Source organism: Lontra canadensis, unplaced genomic scaffold, assembly GCF_010015895.1.
Source record: "Lontra canadensis isolate GAN:19392208 unplaced genomic scaffold, GSC_riverotter_1.0 scaffold20, whole genome shotgun sequence".
NCBI classification, from domain to species: Eukaryota; Metazoa; Chordata; class Mammalia; order Carnivora; family Mustelidae; genus Lontra; species Lontra canadensis.
The window spans coordinates 20100167-20126279 of record NW_022631014.1 but is presented as its reverse complement, the minus strand read 5'-3'; the positions used below and the strand labels follow the sequence as shown (position 1 = coordinate 20126279).

The 26113-nt window shown below is 46.6% G+C and overlaps 1 protein-coding gene across 1 annotated transcript in view; it reads right to left on the bottom strand.

The window, feature by feature from the left end:
- Positions 1-5134: 5134 nt before the first annotated feature.
- The window catches only part of DCLK3 (doublecortin like kinase 3), a 45399-nt gene continuing 24420 nt past the window's right edge, over positions 5135-26113 (bottom strand). Inside the window, exons 3-5 of the mRNA XM_032861265.1 lie at positions 11482-11614; positions 7714-7881; positions 5135-5553 (exon numbers count right to left, since the gene is read on the bottom strand). Of these exons, the coding sequence (XP_032717156.1) occupies positions 5360-5553; positions 7714-7881; positions 11482-11614 (495 nt within the window). The 3' untranslated portion in view covers positions 5135-5359. The remainder of the gene's footprint in view (positions 5554-7713; positions 7882-11481; positions 11615-26113) is intronic.

The following is a 26113-nucleotide window of genomic DNA, read 5'->3' as shown; positions in this document are numbered from 1 at the left end:
AAAGGTATGGTTTTCCAGGTTCTCTAGGCAAGATGACATGGAGAGAAGAGCCATGGCCTTCCACAGTTATGGATTTGGATCCCAACTCTGCCACCTTCCACCTGTGAGACATGGGTCCTCAGTTTCTTCATTAATAAATCCGAGATTTCTTCATTCATGCAACAGATATGTATTAGGAGCCTAAAATTTTCCAGGCACTGTTCTAGACATGGATGATACTGAGGGGAACAAAATGGAAAAGGTCCCCTCTTTCCTGAAGAGTAGGTTCCGGACCCTGGGGTCACTGAAGGAAATGAAACAGGGGGATGGGACAGCATCTCAGGGAGGCAACTTCTCGAGGAGACAGTCTTTGAATTGAAACCTCAGAGGGCTGAAGGAAAATCATTCCAGAGAAAGGAAAGAGCCAGGATGAAGGCCTCACAGGATGCTGACTGGGCTTGAGAAAATGCCACGGGGTTTGTGTGAGGACAGCAGTGCTAGGGATGGGAGAGGAGTGAGAGATGTGATCAGTGAGGGAAGGAGGTCTGCTCAGCTTCTATAGGCCACAGTGAGGAGTTGGGTTGCATTCCAAATGGAACTGAAAGTCATTTTAAATGGCAGTGACAAGATTTTTTAAAAATTCCACTCTGGCTCTGATCATTCATGCAAGAGGTGTGGGGTGGGACACTAAAGCCTCTACCATGGTATTGTCCGGGATTCACTGAGAAAATATCGAGGTCTGGCAGAGTTCCTGGCTCCACATCTGTGCTCCTAAATGACCACTATTAATTATAATATCTATGGAGCCCTTGGAATATCCCCTTCATTCCATTTAATACATTGCATGAAATGATCAGCTTCGGGGCCAGTCTCCCCGACAAGACAGAGCTCCTTGACAGCAGATACCAGGCTATATCCATCACTGTATTCTCGGGATCTGGTGTAGGGCCTGACTCATGACAAGCACTCTATCATACTTGCTGAGTTCAGAGCTGAATCCACGAATGACTTTTTCTTGATGGAAGGAACCCAAATAGTATTTGTTCTTCCACCGTGAGTGTTAAGAGATGGAAATGCAGGTTTGCAAAACTGAGTGGATTAGTAAGGATGGCTGATTCTCCTTAGCAGGCACCTTAAAGGTGCTAGGATGCCAAAATGGCTATAGATTCTAGTCTCCTCAAGATCCTTCCATCAAGTGGTGAAGCCTGTTTCTTCATCCCTTAAATCTGATCCAGCTGTGTGAATTGCATCAGCCAGTAACTGGAAGCCAGTGGTGGAAGCGACTTCATGCAAGCTCCAAGGCTAAGCCTGAGAGACCTTACAGCTACCAACCCCATGCCTGGATCCCTTCCTCCAACATGTCATCAAGCCCAGGCCAGCCTGCTGGATGGATGGCCATGTGGAAGCTGTCTGTCCCAGCCATCCCATCTCCTCTAACCAAGAACAACAAAGCACTGCCTAGATCAGGGCTGCCCCACTGAGCCCAACCCCAAGGAAAAATGGGCATTGGTGGTTAAAACCCCAGTTCCTCTGGCCAGGAGTGGGAGGATTCTAAGGTGTATCCTACACACGGTGTCTCAGAGCCCCCCACGCCTCCCGCTCCCCTTATTGGGAGCAAGCCTCAATTGTCCACAGCATTCCTCAGGCATGAACTCCTTCTTGCTTGGCTTTTCTCTCCTTTCCAGACTCCCTGCCCTACTCTCACCATATTTCTCAGGAGAGAGGTCCCTGTCTCAGCCTCTGCTTTCGAGAACACAATGACCCCAGAACTTTTCCCAGATGGGTTTAGCTTCCCCATCTCCTGGCCAGAAACCTCCAGTGCCACCTGCTGGAGCTTCCCTCCACCCCACAGCCCAGCTACAGGGCTGGAGCCCTGATGTTCACACAGGCCCTGAGAGTCTTGCTCACATGCTGGAACTAGTTCTAATCTCCTCCTTGGAAGAAAGGAAACCACAGCTGAGTCTATAACCCCTCTCTGAGCTTATTGATCCCTGGATTATACCACACCACCACCAAGTCACCAGGGTCCACCCACTGAGGAAGCCCCAGACCCAAAGCCATTCTGTGCCCTGGTCCCCTAGAGTTTGCCTCAGTCTGGGCAGCCAAGAATTAGGGGGTCCATTCCAGGTATGCAGGGGCCCTGTCAAGAGGGTCTGGAAGGACTGGGGGAGGTCCCTGGAAGCAGTGGCCTCCTGCTCATACTAACTGGATATGAGAAACTCACAATTTCCCAGGAAAGCAGACTCAAAGAGGGTGCCTGTGTTTTGAACTTGCTCAGCAGACCCATTCCATGCCATAGGGAGCAAAGGAGAAGGACAAGATGGGAGGTGATGATCTGGTCTGGAGGAATGTATGCCCACATGTGGATGCATCATGTGGCCAGCTAGAAGGACAGTCTGAGCCAAGAGGAGGAGCCTCGGCCAGAGACATACTGGGAGGAGGGAGGGTGAGGGTCGTATGCAAATCGATAGCAGGTACAGGTGAAGGGAGAGTATGGGAGGAAGGAAGAGGGTCTTGAAGGAACTACAACTATATTTTTTAACATCTTTATTGAAGTATAAGTGACACACAATAAACAGCACATATTGAAAGTGTATAATTTGATAAGTTTTGACATGTATACACCCACAGATCCATTATTACATTCAAGATAATGAGCATACCCCTCGCCTCCAAAGTTACCTGGTATTCCTTCATAACCCCTCCTTCCCTCCTGTCCCCAGGCAACCCCTGATCTGCTCTGTTGCTGGGATTAGTTCTCACCTTCTAGAATTGTAGGTAGATGGCATCACACAGAATGTAATCTGCTTTGGTCTGACTTCTTTCCTTCACTCTAATTACTTTTCTTTCCTTTTTTTTTTTTTTCCTTTCATATTGTCCATGTTGTCGCTTGTATCAAGAGTTTATTCCTTGTTATTGCTGAATTGTATTCATTGTATGGACGCACCACAATTTGTACATCGTCAATGTAAGGACATTCAGACTGCTTCCACTTTTGAGTTACTACAAACATAGCACCTATGAATATCTGTGTACAAGTCTTGGTGTGGACATACACTATAATTTCTCTTGTAAATGCCTAGGGGTGGAATGGCTAGATCATACAGTCAGCATTCAGTTAACTTTTAAAGGAACTGCCAAATTGTTCTCCAGAGGGGGGAGATTATTGAACATCCCCACCGGCAATATACAAGAGTTCCAGTTGCTCCAGCTCCTCACCAACACTTGGTATGGTCAGTCTTTTCATTTTAGCCATTCTAATAAGTGTCTGGTATCATTTCACCATGGTTTTAATTTGCATTTCCCTAGTGACTAATGACGAAACAACCTTTAGCAACTGGAAGAAGACTGAACCTATCTATACAAGAGACCCAAAGGAGAAGACAGAGATGCAGGAAGAAAGCCAGAAAAACGTGGCATCACAGAGGCCAACAGGAGAAATGGCTCGGAGAGAGTGGTCAAGAGAATCAGATGATGCTAATGGTGGACTGAAAATTCTCATTTGGATTTAGTGCCTTTGGTGACATTCTAGTGGCAACTGGTTCCAGCTTCCAGCCTCTCTCCACATTTGCAGAATAGGAGTCCACTGGTCAGCACCCTCTCCTCTGGTATGTGGGCTCCAGCTCCCTCCTCAGAGCCCCTGAGGCAAAAACACCAGCTGTTGCCACTCTGCAGCAGTCCCACATTTCCAGAGGGGGTCACAGGATCTGTCTCCTGGGAGGCTCACTATGACATGGAGGTTAGCATGCAGAAGTTTTCTTAGGAAGCGGTCTCTGGCTGGTCATCTCTGACAACGGAAAGAAGCAAGACTGGGCGAGGCAGATACTGGGATGCGGAGGCTGGGATGGCTCTTCGGTGTTGTCCCCCACTGGGGGCAAGGAGGTGGAGCCTTCCTTCCCTGCACAGACCAGTCACTGGACACAGCCTGCCGCAGGAGGGAGGTGTGACCCCGGGGGAGGCGACTCTTTCCGCTGAAAGTGATGCTTATAGATAGTTACTGCGAGGGCTGCTACCCCGGGATCCTCTTCCTTTCATGTTCAAAAGCAATCAGGGTGGCACACTCAGCATCCACTACAATCAGTTTCTCCTCCAAGTTTCCAGGTTCTAATCACCCAGCCTCTTCCTTTGGCTCCCCAGCTCAGATTGGAAGCCATTTCCTGCCGTTAGAGTTGGCAGATCACTTCAGAGCCCCTGGTGCACTTCTGCAATGTTCCAATGCCCGCTTAAAGAATTTCTTACGCTAAACACTCTCCTCTCACTGTTCCCAGTTTCCTGATGTGCTCCTCTGCCCAGATGACTCCAAAACCATTAGGGAGGAGGGGGTGGAGTGAGAAGCCCACGCTGGTGGGCTGGTTCTGTGTCCCACTGGCTGGGTTACATATATAACCCAGAAAGGTCAATTTGGGAAATAGCAGGATTACGTTTTGCTTTCAGCTCATGCATACCCCCGAGTCATCTGAAAAGAGCAACACTTCCATACAGAAATCTGGAATGAATCAGAGAACATGTATCCTCCGTGTGTCTGCCCTGCATGTAGGAATGTGCCTGAACTCTCTGAGCAACTTGGAGCCTGAGTGTAATCCATTTACGGCACTGCTGACATATTAATGCGCTAAATGACTCCCTGGTGATCGGAAAACGTTAACACAGCCACAGCCTGAGTGCCTAACTTCAGGTGGAAATGAATCGGGCTCGGGGATAATCGGCTGAAAAACAGTATAAAGGAGTGTTGTAGGGGTAAGGATAAATCAATGAATTCTCCTTTCCATTTTTCTGCCAGCACCAGAGGAGATTTTCAGTAAAGGCTGGACAGCAAGATCAGCACATCCCAAATAAACAGGTCCTGCCTCTTAATCAAGTGTCCGTCACAACATTTAGATGTAGTCATGCTGGTTTTAGGAAGCATGTCGAAACTCGCCTTCCCTGGTTCCCCTTACCAGCGTTAAGAAGTCATCAGAATACAACCCACTTCTGTCAGTTAGAGCACATTTTATTAATACAGAGAGACCACGATTCACCTTGTTCATCCTCCCAGGGGGAGTTTAGATCCTGGTAAGCACCACTCATATTGTTTGCCATGAACTTGATTACAAGGAGGAAGCAAAACACAGCATCGTTACCAAAAAGTCCTTGCTGATGTCTTATCCCCCCCCAGAAAAATGTATTCAAGTCTTCAAATATACAAATCTAAAAATATGGTACAACATTTAACATAAAGACTCAAGTTTATTTTTTAAAATATGCTTTAAAATATATTAAGCATCTCTCCTTCCCCTGATTATCCAACGACGGGCAGAAGCCCTCCAGGCATCTGCATCCTGGATTTCTGTCTCGGTCTCTGTCCCTAGGGGAGGGGACTGCATAGCACCCAAGACGGAGACTAGGAGGCTTGCTCAGCTGACCGCTTGTGCTGGCTCCGGACGTGGCCCTCGCTGCTGGGGGGCACCTCCTTCTGGAGGCTCCCTGTGCTAGTCTTTCCCACCGTTTCAATCCAGGGGTGCTGCAGGACCTGGTGGGCGGTGTAGCGTTTTTTGGGGTCTACCACCAGCAACCGGCTCACCAGATCTTTGGCAGCTGTGGGAGGAAAAGAAGGAGGGGAAAATGAAACAAATGCACGGGGCTCTGACTTTGCCTGTCCCGTGCGCAAACGGGAATCGCAAACACCCATATGGGCGCCCCGCACTAGAGGGCGCTGTCCCGCAGAACTTTCTGTGATGCTGGGAACCTTCCATGTCTGCACGACCCACTGAGCATCTGAAATATGGCTGCCCAGGTTGAGGAACGGAATTTTTATTGTATTGACCTTATTTAAATCGCAATAGCCATAAGTAGGTGGGGGCGGGGGGGGCGCCCCCCCCCACTGTGTTGGGACAGCACAGCTCTAGAGGGTGTCCGTTCATTTCTAGAGCCAGGGAGCCAGGCCCACCCCGGACATCCATGGCGCCCCTCACAAGAGAACAAATGGAGGCCACACACCATATGTCTACATATCTTACATTCTGAAATCAATCATAGGGCTGTTAAATAAAATCTGTTCAATCTCCTTCCTAAGTTGGTAAATATGCCTTCACACTAACAAAATTGAGAAACATGTGAAGGAAATCTAAGTAAAAAATAGCACAAATTCAAAGTGGATTCCATTTTCTGCCCAAGATCATGACTGATTCTGGCAACTGCTGGGCCAGGTGGCAGGCAAGGGGGAGGAATGACTTCTCTGTGGCTTGCTGACTCTCCCTGGCCAGCTCCCTGAGCCTCCTTTTTAATCAGGTGAAAACAAAAACACACACCTCTCTTGGGGGATGACTCCTGCTCAAGATCAGCAGCTTACCTAGCAATCAGCCCCTCCCTCTACACCACCACCCAGCCGCCTCTTAAGCACGGAAGCCCCCAGATCTCTCTTACATCGCCCACTTCCAGCTGGGTGAGTTCTGCAAACAAAGCACCCTGGCACCCACCCCAACCAGCACCACTCCGTCCAGATCCTCAAAGGACTCAGTGGGGAGTGGGTCAGGTTTAAACGGGGAATTCTCAGACTCACGTGTACCAGTGTGGACAACTGGACACCCCGCCAACAGGTCCAAGCTCTCTCTACCCCTCTGAACAGAGGCTCCTTGGCTCCCCGGAGGCACTACGGTAAGTGTCTGGGTAAAGAGGTCTCCCCAGTCTCAGAAGTGGGCCTGCACCATTTGAGCAGGGAATTCTGGGGTTCTGATGAAGTGACCTAGAAGGGGGGCCCTGGGTTCTGGAGGACGTATCTCCTTGGCTCCAGGGTCCCCTCCCTCTGTGGGGTGGGTGTGACAAAAGCAGGGCCCTCTACGCCATGGGGCACAGGGCACAGGCCACCATAACTTTCTAAAATGATTTTTAGACCTTCAATTCCCAAGTCACCATTGGCTTGCTCAGCTCAAGACCCTCCCTCTCCCTGCAACACACCAGCCCTCTCCTTACCTTATTTAAGGGGGTGGGTGTGTGAAGCTTTTTCCTTGCCTCATTCCCCCAACCCCAAATAAGGAGACTGAGGCTGGGAAGCTCAGTTCAATAACTAATCTTAGATTACTTGATTGGAGAAATTGAGGGAAAATAAAGTTATCACTCCTATTCACCTTTTAAGCCCAAAACTATAAGACTCAAAACCCCTGAATATCTAGTTCCTGATTTCACAAGGGTAGCAAGTCGTACCAAAAAATCAGTAGCAAAAAAGGGGAAAGACTGCATCTGGAAGGGCCAAAAAGGAGGAAGATCCCACAAGCCTCTGCTCCACTGAAGATGACCAAGACCTTTATCCCCCTTTTTCAGAGCCTCTGAGCTCCAACTATACCATGCCACGACCCCCGGCTGCTCACGGAGGAAGATATGCATCCCAGTCTGCTCAATTCCCAGCACTTCTATATACAAGATGACTGCGATCTCTCCAAATGAGGGTTTCCATTTCTGATATTCTTCAGTTCTGAGCTCCCTTCACTGCCTTAAGGAAAAGTATTCAGTGACTGCAACCAGGGGTCAGACTTATTCACTGAATCCAAAGCAAGTCCTGTTTCCCAGAGTGCTACACAAATAAATCTACACGAAACTCACGGTTAACAAAGGATAAAGTACAGGTCGACAGCCCCCCGCCATGCCCAGTTCAGAGATGGGCCCTCTGCAGCTGACCTAAAACCAGCTCTGCAGTCAGAACCCAGGACAGGCTCCAGCTCTAACGTCGCCTCATCTCCTGCTTGGGGAAGCCAATCTCACCGTCAGAAATATTGTCCCAGTAAGGGGCCAGGAACTCAAAGTGGCCCAGCTGGATGATGTTAAAGAGCTCGTCCTGGTCCCTCTCTGGGCTTCGGAAGGGGGGAAAGCCACACAGTAGGATATACAGGATCACGCCTGCGGCCCACATATCCACTTCCAGTCCATAACCTGTGAGACAGGCAGAGACACAAGGGAAACTGAGACCAGGCTGGATCATACAGGAGGAGAGAAACATGGGGAACTGTAGTTCTACATAACAGAGGACCACAGCTTTGAGTAAGCGCGAGCCACTTGTAAACACATTGGGGGGCATCTCGGCTCTTTCCACTGTTTGGCGATTGTGGACATTGCCGCTATGAACATTGGGGTACAGGTGACCCTTCTTTTCACAACATCTGTACCTTTGGGGTAAATACCCAATAGTGCAATTGCTGGGTCATTGGGTAGCTCTATTTTTCATTTCTTAAGGAATCGCCACGCTGTTTTCCAAAGCGGCTGCACCAGCTTGCCTTCCCACCAACAGCGTAAGAGGGTTCCCCTTTCTCCACATCCCCTCCAGCATTTGTTATTTCCTGCCTTGTCAATTTTGACCATTCTAATTGGTGTAAGGTGGTATCTCAATGTGGTTTTGATTTAAATTTCCCTGATGGTTAATGATGATGAACATTTTTTCATGTGTCTGTTAGCCATTTGTCTTCTTTGGAGAAGTGTCTGTTCGTGTCTTCTGCCCATTTTTTGACTTGATTATCTGGAGCCGAGATGCCCTTCAACAGATGAATGGATAAAGGAGGTGTGGTCCATAAATACAATGGAATATTACTCAGCCATAAGAAAGGATGATTACCCAACTTTTGCATCAACATGGATGGGACTGGAGGAGATTATGCTGAGTGAAGTAAGTCAAGCAGAGAGAGTCAATGATCATACGGTTTCACTTACTTGTGGAGCATAAGGAATTACACGGAAGACGTTGGGAGAAGCAAAGGAAAAGTGAAGGGGGGAAATCAGAGGGGTAGACGAACCATGAGAGACTGTAGACTCTGGGAAACAAACTGAGGGGGGTGGGGGGATGGGTGGCCCCTGATGGGTATTAAGTAGGGCACATATTACAATGAGCACTGGCTGTTATATACAAACAATGAATCATGGAACACTGCATCAAAAACTAATGATGTACTGTATGATGACTAACGTAACACAATAAAAAAAAATAATAAACACATGGGGGGACTTGGCTGCCAACACCTACAAGTGGGAGATCGACACCAGTGTTACCCAAAGCTTGGTCCTCAGACAACTGCCAGTTTGTAATCCTTTATTTCTGGTCTGGGATAAAAAAAGCATAAGTAAACATTTGGAAACTCATAGCAACTGGGCATGGCCACGACATCCAGTTGCATGGTCAAGGACAGGTCTCACTGAACAGAGTACGGGGCAGAGTTTAGGGGTTGTCGAACACACATGGTGAGTCACACGTGGCATGAGCAGTGACCTCGTCCCGTGTGGCAGAACTTCATGTGGGTCCACACTATATTAGAAATTTTAAAACCTTCACCAGAGATAGTTCGAGAAGCCCTGGTCTACCCCAGCAGCTTCTCCATCCTAGTCATTTATTGTCTTCTCACACTGAAAAAATATTTTTACTGGCTCTCTCCTATGATTATAAAAAGCCTGACATTACTAACTATATCCCCATGAGTGCACAGACACACACAAGCACACACCCACACACACTGATACTTCCTGTAACAAAATTAGGATCACATTGGACATATTTTATACTCTATTTCATCCACTTAATACATCATGGCATTTCCTATACAGGAATTTCCTATAAAGAATATTAAAAAAAATTCTTCAAAATTATGATTTCTAATAACTGTCAGTATCCCCTTTATATAATAAATCCTTTATGTTGTAGTCTAAGTGTTTACTAACTTTCTTACACCATAGTTCTGTGATGAACATCCTAATCTATTAAATATTTGGGCACATCTCTGACTATATTCTTGAAATAGCTTTCCAGAAATAGAATACGGAACATAATATACTGTCAAGGATTTTGATACGTACTCCCCAATCATCCTCACAAAACCCAGCAACAGCCACATGGACATTTTCAAACACGCTCTAACTTTTTACCTTTGGGAAAGGAAGCCACTCAGCAGCTATAATTGGGAAGTTGGGTATTCATTATTAAGCCCCAGAGCAATGGTGACAAGACAAACCAGCAAAAAAAAAAAAAAAAAAAAAAAAAAAAAAAAAAAAAAAAAAAAAAAAGAAGAAGAAAGAAAGAAATCACTGCTGACCTCTTTATGGCCAACTTCACTGGCCTTTCCTCAGCTCTGTCCTGCCTTTCACACTCAGGAGCATTCTCAGCTTGGCTTGCCCTCCCATCTTGAAATTTGCCCCTCAACCTCTGTGGCTCCATACTTTCTTCGTCCTCTTCCTGCCTCTCCGCTGCCTCGTCCCCTGCTAAACTGTCCTTCCATCTCCATCCCCAGCTCTAGGCCTCCCTCCAGAGTCTGTCTCTGGTGGCTCTTCAAGAGGAGCTCCCTCCCTTGCCCACCTGGGTTGCCATTTCTGAGTCGAGGAGTCTCAAAAGCACCCGCTCAGCCCAGGGCCTGATCTCCCTGCCAAGTGGACAACTCCCTGTGTCCATCATCATACCTCTACCAAATCAATGTGTTTAACATTTCAACCCACCCACCCCATCCCCCAAAAGAGCTTTCCAGCAGCCTGTCTTAGTCAGTATCAGCCCCAAGGCTATGGTTTCCCTCAGCATTCAGGGAGACTATTGCTTTCCTTCTTCTCCTACCCAGGGCATCGATGCCCCCAATAAAATGTCTGTGATTGCTCAGTATGCTCCTGTCTGCCATGGCCACTCTGCTGGCCACATTGAGTCCAAATTCTTCTGTCAGCCTCCCCAGTTGTAGAGAATCCAGACCCAACCTAGTCAGCCAACTGAATTTCCCTCTACCACACTGAAATCAGTCTTCTCAACAGCTCTACCAGCCAACCTCCATGCATAGTCCAGTCTCCGTCTTCCCTTCCCTGATGCTTCTGCTGCTGGGAAACTCTCTCCCTTCTCTCCACCAACACCACAACTCATCCAGAGCTTTCCCATCTTACATATGGCACCTACACTGATTTCTCCCAAAGTGCCACGGTGGCTAAACAGTCATTCAGGCCCTGGGCTGGACAGTATTTGGAGCCATACAATAATAATAAGTTTCCTTTTTATGTACTTTATAGAATGTGTCACTAAAACAGTTCATTGGCTCTTCATATAATATACAAACTGGTAATAAATATTAACCATGGGGTTTGAAATAGGACACCCTGTTCCTTTAAATGCAAAGTTGGTAGAGGAGTTTTCAAGCCAATTACTATAAGAACTGCTACAAATTTTTCCCATTAGAGGTAGCCATGGGTCAGTGGCACAAATGGCCTTGCTTTCTTGAGTTCCCTGGGTAATTCTCCACAATCTTTTATCTCAATCTTCTGCCAACACACACACACACACACACACACACACACACACACACCCAATCCCTCCTCTGTAAGGGCAGCCCAGATGAGGAAAATGTCCACATGCTTTGGTCAAGATCTTCTTCAAATATTCCCATTAAAATTCAAGTAGAAGCCTGGTGCCAACTCTGAGATTTTTGACTGCTCCATATTGAAAAATATAAAATATCAAATTGTAAAAATAAGACATTTGCTAGTAAGTGAGCCAGATCCGATGGAGCGAGGTATAACGCCTACCTTTCTCAGAAAGAATTTCAGGAGCTACGTAAGTCGGAGTCCCGCACACAGTAAATATAGGTCTCACCACGTGCTTTGCGAGGCCAAAATCAGCCAGCTTCAAGGTGGTAGATTTGTCCTCGTTTCGCTGAACCTGTAAAAAACCAAAATCTCCAAATCACCAAAATTGTGATGAGAACAAAGAAGAAAAACTAATGAGACAACAAGCATGCAAGGTCAAGATAAGCAAAGAGATAAACCTACTCACTCTTATAGTTGATAAACCCAACCTGATTTCAGTGATGGGTTCTCACATTTTCAAGTAAAACACCAATGAGTTAGACTCGCTGTGTTGTCCACTACAGAAGTGCCCTATGGCCACAAATGGGTATTAAAATTTGTATCAAATTAAACATTTAGGTTCTCAGAGACACTAGCCACATTTCAAGTGCTCAAGAGCCATTGATGGTTAATGGGTACCTTATCGAGCAGTGGAAATAAAGAACATTTCTATCATCGCAGAAACTTCTATTGGGCACCGCTGAATTAGAACAAAGATTGATGATATTTTGAGCACTGACTAACGTTAGTGAGGTCTCAAGAATGCCTCTGGGGGATGTGACATTGGGCAGAAGAAAAAAAAAGAAGGGGAAAGAACTAGGAATTTAAAGGACGAAGGAAACAAGCAGTGGAGAAACACTAGGTACAGACCCTAATTTGGGGGCTGGGGGGAGGCGTTAAGGACCAAACAGACCGGGGTCTTTATTTCCAAATCTAAGAGTGGCCTCTGGATGGTCTTGGACAGATGTCTTTATTCATCTAAGCCTCCTTTTAAAAAGGAGGGAGGTGATAATATTCAGCAATTAGGCTTCTGTCAGGAGTTCCAATCAAGGTCCATAATCTACCCTGCAAAGTCCTCATCTAAAGTAACCAATAGTCCCAGGACGCCAGGGACTGGAGGGCTCCCAGGATGTGAGATTATCATTTTTAAAACTAGGACAATCTCTGGGGCACCTGGGTTGCTCAGTCCATTAAGCATCTCCCTCTTGATTTCAGCTCAGGTCATGATCTCAGGGTCGTGGGATCGAGTCCAGTGTCAGGCTCTGAGCTCATCGGGGAGTCTGCTTGACATTCTCTTCTCCCTCTGCCTCTCCCCCACTCTCAAATAAATAAATAAAACCTTAAAAGAGGCAAAAAAAAAAAAACCCACAAAAATAAAAACAAACAACTAGGATAGCCTCAGGCAAACCAGGATGAGGTAGTTGTCCTTGTTTGCACCTACTATGGAACCAGTGCTACCGAACCAGGATTTACTGCTGTATATAAGAACTGACAGACTGGGTTCTGTCGATGTTTTTGCATGAAGGTGAAAGACGTTAGTCTGATTCTTTAGACCCCACTTCCCCCAAGTTTTAGAGAAGGGGAAAATCGACCATTTTTAGAGCACCAAAAAGACAGCTACCCTCACTCTGAAATGAAGACGGAGAACCCATGTCTTCTTTGGTCATCGTCAAAATGGATCCCACCAGGGACACCTGTGTGGCTCAGTGGGTTAAAGCCTGTGCCTTCGGCTCAGGTCATGATGTCAGGGTCCTGGGATTGAGCACCGCTCTGGGCTCTCTGCTCAGCAGGGAGCCTGCTTCCCGCCCATCCCCCCTGCCTGCCTCTCTGCCTACTTGTGATCTCTGTCTGTCAAATAAATAAATAAAAAATCTTAAAATCAAAAAAAAGAGAGAATGGATCCCACCCAAATCTCATTCTTTTTTTTTTAATTTATTTATTTAACAGAGAGAGAGAGAGAGATCGAGATCGATCACAAGTAGGCAGAGAGGCAGGCAGAGAGAGAGGAGGAAGCAGGCTCCCCGCTGAGCAAAGAGCCCGATGCGGGGCTTGATCCCAGGACCCTGGGACCATGACCTGAGCAGAAGGCAGAGGCTTTAACCCACTGAGCCACCCAGGCACCCCGCCAAATCTCATTCTTTCAAACAAATCCCAGTGACTGGCTTTCTGCTTGTTGGTAAACCAGTTCCCACGGCCCAGTTAGTGTGCCCTGTCCCCATCACCCTCAAGGTATCTACCTGCTGGATGATGTGTTAGGAAGTGGTGGGTCTTCCCTAAAGGAAACAAATCTCAAGAGGTGAGCCTAGCAGGTACTTACACCACCACGCAAGACATGATAAAAATAAAGATACGTTATATCTCACATAAAAACGAACAGCAAGGGGGCAAACCTAGCATATTTTGCAGGAAGTGAAGGATACATTGGTTTCCTCCATGCTAGCAGGAGGTTTTCCACTCCAGGGAAAGGTTAAGTCATCAGACACATCAAAATTCCAACCTTCTTCAGTGCTAGTTGGAACCCAAACAAGTAAGGTAGAAGGTCACCCATAGGCTGTCTGGCCTCCCAACCTCAGAGAGAGTTAAGACTCAGAGCAGCAGCCGTCCCCCTATGAGTCTCATCTTGGCCAAGTCTCAGGACAGCAAGAAATAAAGGCACAAGCCAAAGGGTTCCAATGCCCCTCATTCCTGGGAGGCAGGAAGCAAAGCACAGCCCAGCGATACCTGCCTGCTTCCAGCTCTCTGGCTGAAGCAGCTCTGGGCCCCAGCGGCGGACCCCTGCTCTCCACCAGTGCCAGACAGCCGCTCCTGGTAGCTGGTCTGTGCAAGCCAGGAAGATGCTGGTTCCCTACGGGGAAGGCGTTCCAAGCCCCTTTAGCAGTATTGCCACCCATCATTCTGATCTCATATTCACAGAAAGCAGCCCACGCGATCTCTAGCAGGGAGCTTTGAATGGTGGATTCTGCAAGTGTGGCATCTTTTCCTCCCCCCTGTCATCTGCCTCTTGGGAAAGGTGCAGCCCACACAACATCTGTCGTCACATCCTGCCTGGCACCTTTCCTCCCAACAGAAAGGACAAAGCTGGGGGCTGTCAAGGTCTCAGGCCCAGAGCAGAATTTATCCATAGAGGGCAGAGAGAAGAGTGGAATCTTAAAAAACAAACAGAGAAAAGTCCAAATCCAAGAAACAGAGAGTAGAACGGTGGTTGCCAGGGATTGGGGAAAGCTGGTGGTCCAAGGGTATCAACATTTAGTTCTAAGACGAATACGTTCTGGGAATCCAAGGTACAACATGGTGACTGTAGTTAATCATTCTGCATTGTGTACTTGAAATCTGCCAAGAGAGATCTTAAACATCCTTATGAGAAAAAAGTCACAAAAAACAAGGCAGCTCTATGAGGTGAAGGACGTGGAAATTAACCAGAGTGTGGAAATCCTTCCACAATGGACACACGTATTAGATCATCTTGGTGGACACTTGAAATATATCACAACTTTATTTGTCAATCACACCCCAGTAAAACTTGGGGGGGGGAGAGAAATTAATGCAAGGTTTTTATTAAAACATAAATTTTGTTAAATATGAGATTAAGTAAATTTACATTTGGGGTTTTTCCCAAGGCACGTTCTCAACAAAACTTTTATTTTCCACTTAAAAAAAATAATTACAGCCCCTATGACTGTCTTGAAACCCAGACAGACAGCCAGTGCCCTGGGCATCCTGGCCATGCAGCAGAACTGCCCCCAGGAACAGAGAGCCAAGCTCCCCCCTGGAGGGCCCCTCCCGAACCCAGCACCACCTGCAGGATTGATGGCAAGAGCCCTTTTGGTAACAAATCGGTAAAATCAAGGTTGAGGTGACTGGCTCTGCCCCTTCCTGGCACGGGTCTGCCCCAGACCCACTTGCCACGGGTTCTGCTGGAGGGGACTCTGGGCAGTTTCCTCATGTCCCGCACTGAAATAATCTTTTTGCGGGAAGATTCGGTATCACGTACCAGTTACAAGCACAGACTTTAAAGACCCAACACCAGCAGACTCCAGCCACCATTTACTGGTGTAACTGGCTAAGTAGTTACATTTACTGGTGTAACTGGCTAAGTAGTTACATTCACTGGTGTAACTGGCTAAGAAGCCCTCTCGATGCCTCTACTTCCTCATCTGTAAAGTAAGATGCAGATGAGATGTGTGGTGAGAATTTAATGAATTAACATTTGTAAGGTGAGATAAACAGCACCCAGCACCTAAGAAGCAAGACATAAATGTTAAGTAAACCCTATTATTTTAGCCTCTGTAAAGGAGGATCGGAAAGATCAGGACTGACTTCAGACAAAATGAGAAGTATGGCAGGTTGCTCCTGATAATCTTCCTTACCCAAACTGAAGGCCCCCATATGGGCAGGGCACTGGTCCATCCTCTGCTGTGAAAGTCCCACACCCCTCCCAACTCTTGCCTGCCCTGCATCTCATCATAGAAGCTGAATACTCCCGGCAAAAGTGAGCAGAGCCATTAATTACTGAGCTACAATTAAACAGGGACAATACTAGCTGACAGCACCCCAGGAGAGAGGCTCCTTGGGACCACCTATAGGAGAAATTATCAACTTGTCTGCAGGCAGATGCTCTCACATCTCTAGTGGAACGTAAAAAGGTTCCCAATGCTCCTAGCAGTGCCTTTAAGGGGGCCTAGGGCAATAGGAAGACTCTGGCTCTCCCTGTACAGAGCCATGGGCACAGCGACACCCAAAATTTCAGCGCACGTACTCCCTGGTCTCCCCATACAAGAGAAAGTTCTCTGCACTTGCTTTGGATCCTGCCAGTGAGCTTACATCTCTGGAAGCAAAATGTGTCTTAATTACTGAGTCTGAGTTACCACAGGGCAACCCAATCGATGTCTCCCTAATTAACCTAACTGGAGGGCAAGTCACAGATGCAGACAAAAGTGCAATCCGGCTGTGGTCTGCACAGCAAGACAGAGCCCAGAACGAGACAGAGAGGTAATGATGAGAATAACTTAGACTAGAAAATCGGGTTTGGAAGAGAAGTACAGAAAATAGTGGTGTGGTGCCTCGAGTTTCCAGCTGGACCGTCTATGTTAACCACATTTGCTGGGTAATTGCTGAAAAAATGTGTCCCCCACCCATATTTGCATTCTCCCAACCAAATGATCAGCGGAAAAAGCATCTGGCGGCCTTGATACACCAAAATAAAATATGCTCCCATGAGAAGGAACAAGCTAGTCCTTTCCTCAGAGAAACCCCCAACTCCAAACCCTGGCTCCACTGAAAGACCAGCAGATTCAACCTGGGGGGGACTCGGTCTTTTGTTTTGCACATTTTTTTAGGTTTTCTGTCCAGACGCTAATGCATGCATTTCCAAACACCAAAGTCGTGTTTTACATTATTCCATATTATCTTGCAAGAGACAAAAAGAAGAGACAAAAAGTCTCTTCAGGGTTTCATCTTGCTCCTGTGTCTTGGGATCATCCCCACGTCACCCCCCACAGCAGATGCTCAGCCCCAGGGCTGGCTGAGCTCTGAGGAGTTGTTTTTCCCTTCCAGAAAGTGGCTGGAGACCACCGGTGTTTTCATTTCTGCGGTCTCCAGCTTCTGTTCTCAGTAGGGACATCACATCCTTCGGGGTCATCAGTGCGACTCGAGGTCTCTCATCTACTTCATCTATGCAAGCAGCTTAGTTACATTTAAGGTCCAGCGCTGACTGTGTGAGTTTCATTTTGTTTTGTTTCAACAGACACCTCCCATTCATGGCAACAGAGCAATTTCTCTCTTAATCGTGAAATCAGATCAGTGACACCCTCCCAGGATAACTCTTCCTCCTAGCATCTGTGAAACTTCTGAAACCATCAGCTTTTCCTCCCAGTCAGGAACTTGTGTAAAACACCCTCCCACCAATGACTGCTCACCTCTGACTGAAATCCCAACATGGAAGATGTCCCATAACTTTATCCAGCAGCTCATCCCGTCTGTGGCCAGTTTAACTTGTGAGGAGTTTCACCCCTATGTTGATTCCAAATCCCACCCTCCACACGGTTGTCTAAGTCCGCCCTCTGGGAGGGTACTTAAGAAAGACACACTCATGATCCCCCGGTCATCTCTGGTGTCTCTAACTTCACATCTGAGGATCCACCAATTGATCCTGATAAGACCTATTCTCCTGGTCATCGCTCCTTTCTTGCTCCTTCCTACACTAAGTTCACTGGCTGATCCAAAAGCACCATCATTGCTTGGGAGCCGGTTAGAGATCTAGGCTGCCCAGACCCACTGAACCAGAACCTACATGTTGACAAGACCCCAGGTTGATGCATGGCCAGGTTCTGGATGATCTCTGTTTCATCGATGCCTCTTTTAACAAAGAATGCCCAGAAATGAACACTACGTACCACGTGTGATTTGATCAGGACAGTGGACCTCAGGCCTTTCGGTGGATGGAACACTAGGTTGCCATAAAGACAGCCAATGGGACTACACCCAGAGTCCCATTCTGATGCCTCTTCCTCAAAAAGTCTTTGTAGGGGATCAGAACATGCCACCCCAAATTAGGCCACTTTGAAATACTGATTATTAAACAACTCCTATTTTCCGCTCGTTTTCCCATTATTTTACTTGCTACAACTTGCTGCCCCTAAAAGCCTAGAAACCCTTTTTCCTTTATCTTGTCACTTCTCTAAAAATTTATTGTTTTTTTAAGAAACTCTATAAAGCCCCAAATTCAAACTACTGTTTGAGTTTCTCATCCCAGAGTTCCTCCCATGTGTGTGTGCTGCGTTCATGCACTCCGTCTGTTTTTCTCTCATTAGTCTGTCTTTTGTCAATTTAATTTCCAGGGTTCTGCCCAAGAACCCAGGATGGTGGAGACAAAAGAGTTGTTTTCCTCCCCTACACCTTTCATGGGCCAGGTTTGGCTAGGGCCCGCCCACAGCCCCAGTGCGCACATCTGAACTTTCTCACCCACATGTCTGTTTCTCTATTTTCTGGCACATCGTCACTCCCTGCTCTGGGTCATGTTCCTTCCGGGGCTCTGTTTTCAGCTGCCCTCCAACTGCAAGGGTGTTAGAGATGCATTCATACAGCACTGTGAAGACTGCTGAGCCATCTGCATCCATGACCCCCTTTTCCAGGCACACCAGTTCCCGATTTGAATCCAGTGGTCTCTATTATTTACATAAGCACCCATATAACACCTGGAGGGCCCCAAAGCGTCAAGAGGAGTCTTTATTTTTCTGAACAATTAACAACCTCCTGTCCTTCAATGGTACCTCAATTTAAATCTGATCTTGCAATGTTCATCTATGAACAGAAGATGGCAGCAGAGTATACACCAAACAGTAGGCAACCCCCCCTTCACCCCCCCCCCCCCCCCCCCCCCCCCCCCCAAATTCAGATGTGGTTACGCCTACACCTTACTTGATCCATAATGGTCCTTCCGGCCTTTTCCCTCCACAGTTCCATTTGCAACTGGCTATGAGGCTTTATGATCTTAGAAACCAACTCACACTTAAATACCAATGCCTAGAATCAACTTACGTTTCAACAGCAAAAGACACCCTAAGACAAAACAATGATTGAAAGCACCAGCTGAAAGGAAGTCTTCCCTGGGACCTGTCATGACAGGCCAATGACAAGCCTTCATCCCAGTACTTTTCTAGCTAATTAACATCTGATATTTACCCAACAAATATGTAGATGCCTATGGTTTGGCAGGTATCATTCTAGGTACTAGGAATAGTGGATAAAACAGGTAAAGTCCTTGCTCTTATAAAACCTTCTTTCTATTAATAAATAATATTCAAACGAATATGTAAAGTCCTGCAGTGATAAGTGTGGTAAGAAAAGAAAAGTGAAATAAAGGCTGTGTTGTCTGGTATAGTTTCCCATAACCACATGTGGTTATTTTATTTTATTTTTTTTAAGATTTTTGTTTATTTATTTGACAGAGATCACAAGTAGGCAGAGAGGCAGGCAGAGAGAGAGGGAGGAGGAAGCAGGCTCCCTGCTGAGCAGAGAGCCCGATGTGGGACTCGATCCCAGGACCCTGAGATCATGACTGAGCCGAAGGCAGAGGCTTCAACCCACTGAACCACCCAGGCACCCCAACCACATGTGGTTATTTTGAACAAAATTTAAATTTCAGTTCCTCAGACACCCAAGGTACATTTTAGGTGTCCACATAGTAGTGGCCATTGTACTGGGCAGTGCAGAGACAGGATATTTCCATGATCACAGAAAGTTTGACCAGACAGTGCTAAAACTGACAGCAGCAGGAGTTGCCATTTTAAATGGGGTGGTTAAGGCAGGACTCACTGAGAAAGTAATATTTGAAAAAAATCAAGGGTGAGGGTGGTGGGGTTATGGACATTGGGGAGGGTATGTGATATGGTGAGTGCTGTGAAGTGTGTAAACCTGGTGATTCACAGACCTGTACCCCTGGGGCTAATAATACATTATAAGTTTATTAAAAAAAATTAAAAAAAATATCAAGGGTGAGCCATATTCAAATCCTAGGAAAAAGCTTTTCAGGTAGAGGAAATCGCAAGTGCAAAGGTCCAGGGGCATGCTTGGCCCAATGTAGGAACAGCAAGTAGGGGCAGGAATGGAGTAGGTAAAGGGGTAAGCAGACCGAGTAGAGCTCTGAGAAGAAGCCAGAGGCCACATCATGCAGGACTTTGGAGAAATTAACCTGGCTTTTATCCTGAGTGTGACAGAAAGCCAGTGATGACTCTGAACACAGGAGTTATAGGGTCTGATTTATATTCAGAGATCACTCAGGCTCCTGGGAGGAAGATGGCCTTTAGAGGAAGAGGGAGGACCAGTGATGGACGCCACTGCCATAGTCCCAGCAGGAGATGGTGGTGGCTTGGTCTCGAGTGGAGGAATGGAAGTGAGAAGTGTCATCCTAAGGCAAAGAGAAGTCGTGAATGGGAAGAGTAAGGAAAGGGGCTCTGGGGCAACTGAGATTCCTGCCACCAGCAGCTGGGCCAGCGGTGGCCCCATCTTTGTGACAGAGAAGGGGGGATGGCACAGTCTGAGGATGAGAGCTCACCTGGAGTTCAGGATGGAATGGAACGTGGAAAAGTACAAACAGGGCAAACAGACACCTTGGGGAGGGTGTGTGTGTAGTTCATAAAAGTGGGGTAGTAGCTGAAGGGGGACCGGGAGAAAACAAGGTTTGCTTTCTTTTTTTTAAGATTTTATTTATTTACTTGACAGAGAGATAGATAGACAGCACAGGGGGAGTAGTAGGACAGTAGGGGGAGCAGCAGGCACTTCTTATCTATGGATTCCTGAAAGCTGTAGTCTCCCACATTTGTCCTACATCCAGCAGTCCCCCCAGATCTCTTGAAAGAGGACTTGTAAGCAACCCTGTGACCCCACAGTGGACACGGGGAGAAGAATGAGGAGGACGTGGCAGCAACGACCCACCCCCGAAATGACCCTGAGCCAGCCCCACGCTGAGGGACCCATTCTGGCCAATGAGATAGAAGAAGGTGTGTGTGAGGAGCCCCTGAGCCAGCGTTCCTGCCACGATAGGAAGGGAGAACACCCACAGCAGTCCACCCCCAACTTTCCCTGTCATTTATGTGAGTGCGACAATGTGATCCTTGGAGTGGGCATCTGGTGTAGACATTTGGGAGCCCTGAGGGAGATGGCAGCAACTGCCTTGAGATCTTTGACCTGCTCTGTTAACCACCCCTGTAACCACCTGTCTCCAGCTTCTGGTCACTGAGACAATGAGATGTCTTCATTGTTGGAGCCCTTGCTCTGCAAGGTGTGCTCAGCAGACCATCAACATCCCCTGGGAGCTTATTATAAATGCAGCATCTCAGGCCCTTCCCAAACCCACTAAATCAGCACCTTCACCTTATCAAGATTCTTATGCACGTGGCAGTTTAAGAAGTGCCGATTTACCCCACTGTCAGTCACGTGGTGCCCCCGCAGCTGGGAGGTAGCTCAGCAATAACTAGGAGAGCCCGTAAGGGTGTCCTCTCCCTGTCCTTGTCCTCTCCTCAGCCCTTACAATTCCTTGCTCCTCTGGGTCCCAACATGCAGACAGTATCTCCACGGGCACACAGCTTTATATCTCTGCTTCCAACTCCTTCCCAGAAAGGTAATGTCCTGACATAAGTCACCAAGCCTATCCCAGTATGACCATGCACATAATTTATCCAAATTCCCAAGGTCAAGGTCCTACCCAGTGAAGCCAAAGTTATGACCAATAGAATTACTATTGTCAAAGTCACCATCACTTATTCACGGGCCTCCAGGGGTGTCCTGGGATCTGACAAGTTCAAAACGTCAGAGATGGTTCCCACATGGAAATTTTACCATCTTGAAAAGGCGCCTGGGGTCAAATGTCTGAGCGCATTGCCCACATGAGATTCTTCAACAAATAATCTTTCAACCTGATTCTATATATTCTAGCCAACTAACTGAAAGGGATTTTAAGAGTTTTGTCTTGATACAGAAAAGTGGAGTCTCCTTGCCTAAAATGGCAGTTAAAAATTAAAGGCTGGGGAGGGATCAACAGTGTATCCGCATCCACACAGAATGCCCAGTTCTACGGAGTCCTTAACCAGAAGGCTCGGTAGGAACATTACAATCACATTGGCAAGGTTTAATGCAGGAGGCAGTGGGAGAAGTAAGACCCACAGCTGAGTTTTCCCCTCCCCACCTCTATCTCTGTGCCTTTATCTGTTTTAATCTCTCCCTCTCCTTCCTTCCTCCCTTCCCTCTTTCTTCCCTTCCCTTCCCTCTCTCCCTCCCTTTCTTCCTCCCTTCCTTCTTCCCTCTCTCCCTCCCTCCCTCTCTCCCTTCCTTTCCTCCTTCCTCTCCATATCCTCACATGACCCCTAACATGTAGGACATCCAGAAGAAGCTGAAACAGAGCCAGGGGTTCAGATTACTACAATTAGACAACCAGATCTTAGACCCTGGACACTCGTTGAAGGGATTTACCAATTTGCTTCCTCAGATTAAGGGCATTTTGAAAATACAGATTTTTTTTTTTATTTTTAAGAAACTGAATCTTAGATCCTCAAATGGCTCACAAGAAATCACTCTCAGAGCAGCAACAACACACATGAACACAGGCATTAGGAGGACATTAGCAGATCGCTCTTCTTTACCTTTACTAAAGGACCCGAACTTCAGGACTCCTTGGGAGAATGGAGTCACAATTTTAGAAGTGATTTAACAACATTCAACAACATTTTCCATCGTGCTTTAAAGTTGTCTCTGTTGCTGATAATTCCTGATGGACTGTAAATTACCAGACAACCACCTTTGCAGAGGTGACTCTTTCAAAAGGAACAAACAGAAGAAAACCTCAGTTTTCAAAATGACCTAGTATCTAGAATTTTGAAGACTTTAAGAAATTTCCTGAAACTTCTGGCTGTGTGGTCAGACCTTAGACAATGTGTGGGTTCAATGACCATATGGATACTTTTTATTTTCCTAGAAACTGTTAAAATGCAGACGGCAAGCCACTCTCGCTGACATAAACCTAAAGTCATAACTCTGGTGGGTCCTGCTGGAATTCACCTGGGATTCTTGAGATGATCTCTTATAAACCTGTCTTCTCACAAACTTGATAGATATTGGCCAATGACCAAAAGGCTTGCCTCACTGCACTTTTTCTTTAATGATTTCATGTTATGGCTAAAATCCCCATTTCTTGATTTTGTTAAGAATACTTTAACAAGATGTGCTTCATAGGCGCCAAATGTTTAGTGAATGCAATTGGTATTTAAGTGCATTCATGAGTACTTGGACCGCTAAGGAGAGGCCCCGGATGCCTGTGTCTTCAATGCTAAGGGGAAAGGAAATTGAAACTGGAGCTGGAAAAAGATAAGTCGTGCAGGTCAGGGAGAACTGTGTACCACAGCACTGCTCATGGCACTAAGCAATGAGTCTTTCTTGTGCATCAAAGTAGACATGGAAAAAAGAACCTAGAGAATTAAAATTAAAATGATTGGATAGGTTTCTTTTCAAGGGAGAATGGCCAGGAGTGTGTTGGGCCATTTATTATCCTTCCGGATTTTCCTTACCAGCCTTGGGGACGTCGGTCACTGCCCTGTCCTAGTTGCATTCAGCAGTTAAAAACCTAGAAAAGTCTATTCCTTCCCAGAACCCACGAAAGGCCAGAAAGAGTACCTCCTTTATCCTTGATGAGCTGTGACCTGTCCCCCCAGCTGCCCACCACCGTTTGCCCTGGACTCCAAGGGTCTCTGCTCCAAGAACTCGGCAGCCACATTTCCCTGTCCATCTCCTTCCTTTCAGCCTGTTTCTAGAGTGGGCACTGTCCCTTCTTTTGCCCTTCCTCTGGGACAGATGGTCTCAAATGACCTTGCTCCTATCTGACCTCTCTTCAGGGTCTTCCCCCACCCACTCGCTCAGCCTTCTTTGCCATACAGAGCATCTCAGTGGTTGGCCATCAGGAGCTTGGCCTGCTCACCTCCCAACCTGTGTGGGCTGCTGTCATCATCCTCACCTCTCGGGCTCCTGTCTGCCCCCTCCTCTCCTCCCAGGGCCCTGTCAACACCACACGGCGCATTCCAGCCCCACCAAGGGAGCACACACTGGCAGAAAAAGCAATTAACATTTCTGCAAGCTGGAAATTCTCATAATTAAAACTTCTTTTTCAAGCTCTCAGGAGTCGAAGTAATCCAAAGGGAAGAGGAGCGCTAGCATCTTATCAGGAAATGTGATCAGTAGAAATAGATAAACTCAGCAATATAGACCTAAAATTGTACCCTGGGGCCCAATTATTAGACACGGATATTTCTGTTGATTAAAATAACGTGATAAGCTTGCTGTATTCATAAGGACCTCTTTGCACATTCAGAAAGTCTCTAAAAGCAGCAACAGTTAGAGTCACTCATGTAGTCAGATACTAGCTCTAACGTGAAATCACCTTCCTAAGTTTAGCAAAGTCAGGTCTTAATACAGACAGTGACCATCTCCTGAAGGACAAAGAAACAATCACTTTGATAATACAAAGCTCAGCACAAGCAGAAAACACTAAATTAAAGGCAACTGAAGGAAATTCATTCATTCATTCATTGAGTGAGGGACAGTGGTCATCATGGTGGTATTTGCTAATAGTAAGTCTTAGCAGATCAAGCAAGTTTGTGAAGTGTTTATCAGACCAGCAGGCTGAGAGATGACACCCTTCTAAGCCCAGACAATGAGCCCACTGCCAAATCCAGTGCTATCAGAACTCTGTCTGAAAAGCCGTAAACACTGACATTAGAGAGCATTTAGACTTGACACAACAATATGTTGAACTTTACTCACCCAGAAAAAGGACTAATGTGACTTATTATAAATGTGACAGACCTTTTCATTTTGATCAAGGCAAACAGACAAACGACCCACGGCACAGAAAAGAGATTTGCCTATTTCACCGAAGATGAATCAGATGTGGAGCTTTTTTGCAATTTCTGAAGGAGCCATACCACCACAAAAGGTGGGGGGGGGTGAAAAAAAAGGTAAAAAAGAAAAAAGTGGGCTTCCTTTGAAATCAGAGAAAAGGGTCTAAATATAAGTCACAATCAACACCAATAAATAACTCATGTATTAAGATTGAAAAATTATACTTCCTCCGCTGTTGTGCCCCTCTCTCAGAAAACACACACACACATACACACACACGAGCACGCGTGCAGGTACAGGCACGTACCCACTTCACTGCCCTTAAGGACACTAAAGACACACACGTCCTGACATTTAAATCCACGCAGAGTTGTCAAATGACCTCTCAAAGGCAGTCAGCTTGTCCATACTAAACATAGCCCCTGCAGTTTCTCTAATTCCTCAAGTAAACTCCACCATGATATCCAAACCTGTGCCTTCTCCGTTTTAAAAACCGCTGATAAGTGAATCCCATTACACAAGTGAGAGCCTCCATGGCCCAGGAGATAAGCTGGCTCCACACAATGGTCCAGGGACCTGGCTGAGAAAATGCCAGCTGAGATGCCTGTCCTGAAAGAAGACAATCCTAGAGGATACATTATCTCACTGCACACACCCAAAGCTTGTATGACCCTTATAATTCTTGATGAGGCACACGCCCAAACTGTGCAGCTCAGGGAGAACACCCAGGCCTCTAACCAGAACCTCTTCTGCTGAGACAATTCGCTGAAAATATCCGAGGCTCATTCCAGCATGTCCATTATCAACAGCGCACAGTGCACCACATGCAGAGAACGCCCGGGCTCAGACCCAGAAGACAGGAACAATCAAAAAGCTGCTGAAGAAAGGATAAGAACACTCAGCTAACGCAGAAATGAAATTTTTTCAAAGGGAGACATGCAGTCATCATTCAGACCTCTCAGGAAACCGGTCAAACGGCTTCTTCAGTTCTACCAATTGGGGCAAAAACAAGGTTGCTTGACTGAGCGGTCAACACAGACTTCATTTCACCAGATAATTCGTTTCATTCACTTGATGTTTCTGTTTGCCTGTGGGAGCAGGTTACAGACGGATGAATATACCGTGGAATGATGTTCCCAGGCTGGGTCTAGAGGCATGAAATTTAGGAAAACAGGCTAAAGCCCTGCCAAAAAGAAAAAAAAATGTGGCTCATGAGATCATTTTCCCCATTCACTGGTGCTCTATCTACGGCCATCTGGCTCTGGATTCCTGTTCGCGATAGTGACCTTAACATCAGAGTCATTTCTAAAGTGGTAATAATGATGGTAGGCACCACGGGTGGAATGCTGGCTGTTTGGCAGGCAGCACACTCTGGTCTGAATTCATTCTTTCATCTAACTACTATATAAAGATGGTCTGCCATGTGACA